Source organism: Trachymyrmex septentrionalis, unplaced genomic scaffold (assembly GCF_001594115.1).
Source record: "Trachymyrmex septentrionalis isolate Tsep2-gDNA-1 unplaced genomic scaffold, Tsep1.0 scaffold14, whole genome shotgun sequence".
Lineage (NCBI taxonomy): Eukaryota > Metazoa > Arthropoda > Insecta > Hymenoptera > Formicidae > Trachymyrmex > Trachymyrmex septentrionalis.
In genome coordinates, this window is record NW_017304543.1 from 195,499 (window position 1) to 200,003 (window position 4,505).

General features: G+C 25.3%; 1 protein-coding gene across 1 annotated transcript in view; it reads right to left on the reverse strand.

The window, feature by feature from the left end:
• Positions 1–1,989, reverse strand: part of LOC108745389 — a 13,132-nt gene extending 11,143 nt beyond the window's left edge. Inside the window, 3 exon segments of the mRNA XM_018481527.1 lie at positions 39–259; positions 1,165–1,500; positions 1,580–1,989. Coding sequence (XP_018337029.1) covers positions 39–259; positions 1,165–1,500; positions 1,580–1,989 — 967 coding nt within the window.
• Positions 1,990–4,505: the final 2,516 nt, after the last annotated feature.

Consider the following 4,505-nt stretch of genomic DNA (forward strand, 5'->3'; position numbering starts at 1 on the left):
TGTGAATTATGAAATTATAATTTATTATATTAATATACTAGTTACTAGAATTACCTTGAGCTTGATTTCGTTGCCAAACCAACAATAATAAAAAATTGGAGCTAGAGTGGTAGCTATAACCATAACATCTTGTATATAAGAAACGATATTAGACGCTCTAAAAGCCATATGAATTAGATTGTAGCACATTACCACTGTGATCATTAAGAACTCACTAGGAATTATTTTGCCAAATTTATCGTTTAGTATATACGCGTACCTAAAATTACAGAGAAACTTTCCAATTCATCTACAGATTTTATTAAGACTCTCTAATATAATTAATGAATTTATACTGTTATGTAGTTTAATATTTTAACATAAAAATTATCTTATATTTCTAATTTGTTTATAAGAGCCTAGCTCCTTTATTCTTAAAGAGAATTAGTTTATGTTGATAATATAAATATTGTGCACTTTTTTATATCAAAGATAACAAAATAGTTTTTAAAAGATTCATTTCAATATAATGTTTCTAATACATAGGCATGATATAAATAGAAATTAATATATTATTTTTTGCTTAATAAGAGAGAGAGAGCACATTAATTATTTTCGCAAGTCCTGAAAGAAATCTGAACAAATATATACATATATAGAAATATAATGGAACTTTTTAATTCTTTAAAATACTAAGCTTTTTTCATATTTATTTTCCTTCTATATTTCTAGGTATGACGTATATTAAAAGAAATGAAAAGAAACTGAAAAATATGTGAAACATTAATTGGTTATTCAATTCGTAAATGAAAAATCTATTGATATTTATACTGTCGATACATATCGACGTATAGCTTTTCTGAGTTCGAAATATTATTTATTCCAGTATTCAATACTACATATATTTCCATCTTCAGTTCTTAAGTGTAAATAATCTGCCCAAATTTCGAATTTATTCCTAATTTAATTTTAAATATGCAATTTTCGCCCCAAGATGGTTAAAATTATTTAATTAATCTTAATTATTAAATAAAATATCATTGAAAGATTGATTATTTTCTGATGTTACTAGAAAAATGACAAGTTTCAATAAGAGTATATTAATCTTAAAGAAATATAAATAACATTCTACGTTAGAAAAATATCTCAAAAACACATTTGTATGTAAATAGGTATATAACTTACTCAAATATATATATGTGATGGTGTACGCAATTGCGCAGATTTTCTTGGTCATTCGCAATATTCGACAAACGATATTCTAAAATCTCGATTTGGCAGCAGATGTGCAGCAATAATCCGCAAATTAAATTGTCACATGTGGGATGTATAAGTCCGATAAATATTAAAGAGAATATCTGATGAGCGTATGCTAGATAAAATAGTGCGGATATTGAGCTGTCGAATGGTAACCATGCTCTGTACATTAAAATTCCATTCTTAAAATTCGTAAATATCGAAAGCAAGATCATATAGGTGGCAGTTATCGAGACGAGAATTAAATAATATAATGTATTATTCCTATAAAATGATTTATATATAAAATGTAATATAATTTAAACAGTTTTAATATAATTTAGTTATAAAATACTGAACTTACGTTATTCTCTTGTCAAACTTCTCCCGTATCATGTTTTCGCTCAGATCCACTGGTTTAAATGGCTTCTCGACAAGATTACCAATTAACATTGTAATACTATCGTGATTTATCCGTATAATAATTGCCTTATAGCATGCCAGAAGCGAAATCAAAGCGTTGAACAAGGCGTCACCAATCGTGTCAACGTTGTCGGCTCTCAATATCAACTCCATAATTTGAGTCATTGCAAAGGTATATAATATTATAATCATTGACGCTGTATAAGCGTTATATATTATGTGTCTAAACAGCGATGTCCACGATGTTGGTCGCCAGCATCCTGCGACCGCTAAAACCGTGAGCGTAAATTTCAAGACAGGCAGTTCGCTTTTCTTTCCAACATCACTTCTCAACATCCACTTGCCCAACATTAATCACTGTTTTAATTAATGTACATACACTTATTTACTACAAATTTTGATTATTATGATAATGTACTGAGCGGTAATTAGTAGATCGAGATTAATTGTCTTTAGGTATTTGATCGTGTATTTCCCTAAATGATCGCTAATTAATTGCCTTTATGTATGTTAATAATTAGATACAAAAATATAAAAATTTAATAATAAAAAAATAAATAAAAGCCTATTATTATTATTATAGAATTACTATGATATTATTATTATTATTATTATTATTATTATTATTAAATGATACTACTATTATATTTATGTAAAAAATATTTTATTTTTTTTATACATTAAACTTACGAAAATTTTGATTAATTTGTTTGAACAGTTCGTTGAATACAAGTTTTAATCGAATATTCGCTGCACGTTGTGTGACAAGTCAAATGACGTTACAAGGAAACAATCTCGTAACGTCTATAGTCTCTCAATTTGATAACGACATTTCGCCCAACTTTCCTCTTCATAAAAGGTATCTATATTATTATCGTAATAACAGACTTGTAACAGTTCTCTCGTGAAATAATATTCCCGAGAATTGAAAAGTGACATTCTTCCGAAACAATATCTATATGAAATTGCGTAATATATCATTATTTTTGCAGAGACAATCGCATACAATTTATACATTCTGTATAAAAGAAGTCAGGTATATACAAGCAGACATATATAGAAAAATAAATTCTTTAAATTGTCATCAATAGAGTAGTAGCTATAAACTATTTCCGAGATATTTGATACAATTCCTTTGTTGTATTCTTTATTGTAAAATATCTTATTTATAACCCATCATCGGTAACACCACAATATTGTTCTATGATACAATGAAGATACTTGAAAAAACAAATTCTTTAAATATTAGTTGAGCAGTGACTATAGCTTACTTGTGTACAACATTAATGCCATCCGTAAACTCAGTTACAAGCTATTATCATCACATTTCCTGTCATAGTATCTACGTTCTAACTATTTATATGATATTGTGATATCATGCACTCTCTTTCAAATAAATTTTTTATATTTTTGATTGAACATAAAAAAAAGATGTGTAAAGTCATAATTTGTTACAGATTATTAAAACTTATGCAAGTTTTAATGTAGTAAGTGTAACATATAATATAATTCTTTTTACATTACAAATATCTAAATATTCACTGCATATAATAATTTTGAATAATATTCAATGTTTCTTTAGTGGATTTATTAATGTTTTTTTATATAAAAAAAAATAGATGACTAAAGTTCTATAAAAATAATTCATTTATAATGTTGAACATCAAATTGAATTTATAGATGTATGAATGTAAAACATTGCAATAGTAAAAATATTAAATACATATCACTACAATTATTTTATTTTTATACGTAACATACATTTACAAAATTTTTTTAATTAATTTGCGAGATATATTTATCTTAAATACTTAAATACTTTAAAAGATATTACTTTATCGCATGTTTGATGACAAATTAGTTATACTACTATAAAACGTTGATTTAAAAAATTTGTCGTAATATTTATTTTTTTTTAATATTTTAACTATATTGGATAACAATACGTACACGTGTCAAATTTTTATAAAATATAATTTTGTAAAATATAATTTTTATTACAGAATTACTTAATGTCTATTTTCAAAAATAACGCTGCGAGACAGTAGAGAACATTTTGAAAGAACACATCTCTTCCAACTATATTATGACATTTTTCACATATTGTATGTCAACGTAATTTTCTTATCCCTGTATGTCGATTACGAGATACTATATTTTTTTATTGCTCGTCGTTATATGAAAAAAAACGTCATTGTATACAAGAATAATATTTTCAAATCTTGAGAACTAAATCCATTTATAAAATATACTTATTGTAATATACTCATTATAGAATATTCTGTTTCTTGTTATCATAATGTCTATAATGATTCCGTATTAGAATATTGCCATTTTATGAATAACTTCTTACGTAGATTATAAAAAATGGAGAAAATTATAATAAGAATCATTTCAAGTGTATTAGTATACAGAAATCGAAGAAACAATATAAAATTAAATTTTGTTGTATAATACGTTATATGCATCTGTGTGTGTAAACCCATATTAGCCAACAAATATCTACATATATAAATGAAAATAGAATTTTTTAATATCAGAGACAGTATTCCAAAATTTATTGCCACTACTGAAAATCTGTAATTTACATTGCAAGCACTGGCAATTTTGGAACACAGCCAGAGTGAGATTTAAATTTGCAACAGTTTTGTTTGTGTGATGTCTAGAAACTAGAACATAATATAATATAGGCGTCATTATGTTATTTTTTTTATATCATTCTTTTACTTGAATTTTCTTTTGTAGCTAATCATAATGTTAAGTTTGAATTATCTACTTTTAGAATCTTTATTTTCCAGCAAAATAAAAATACAAGAAAATATAAAAATTGAAAAGATTTTTTTCTCTTATTTTATATTTAAATATTT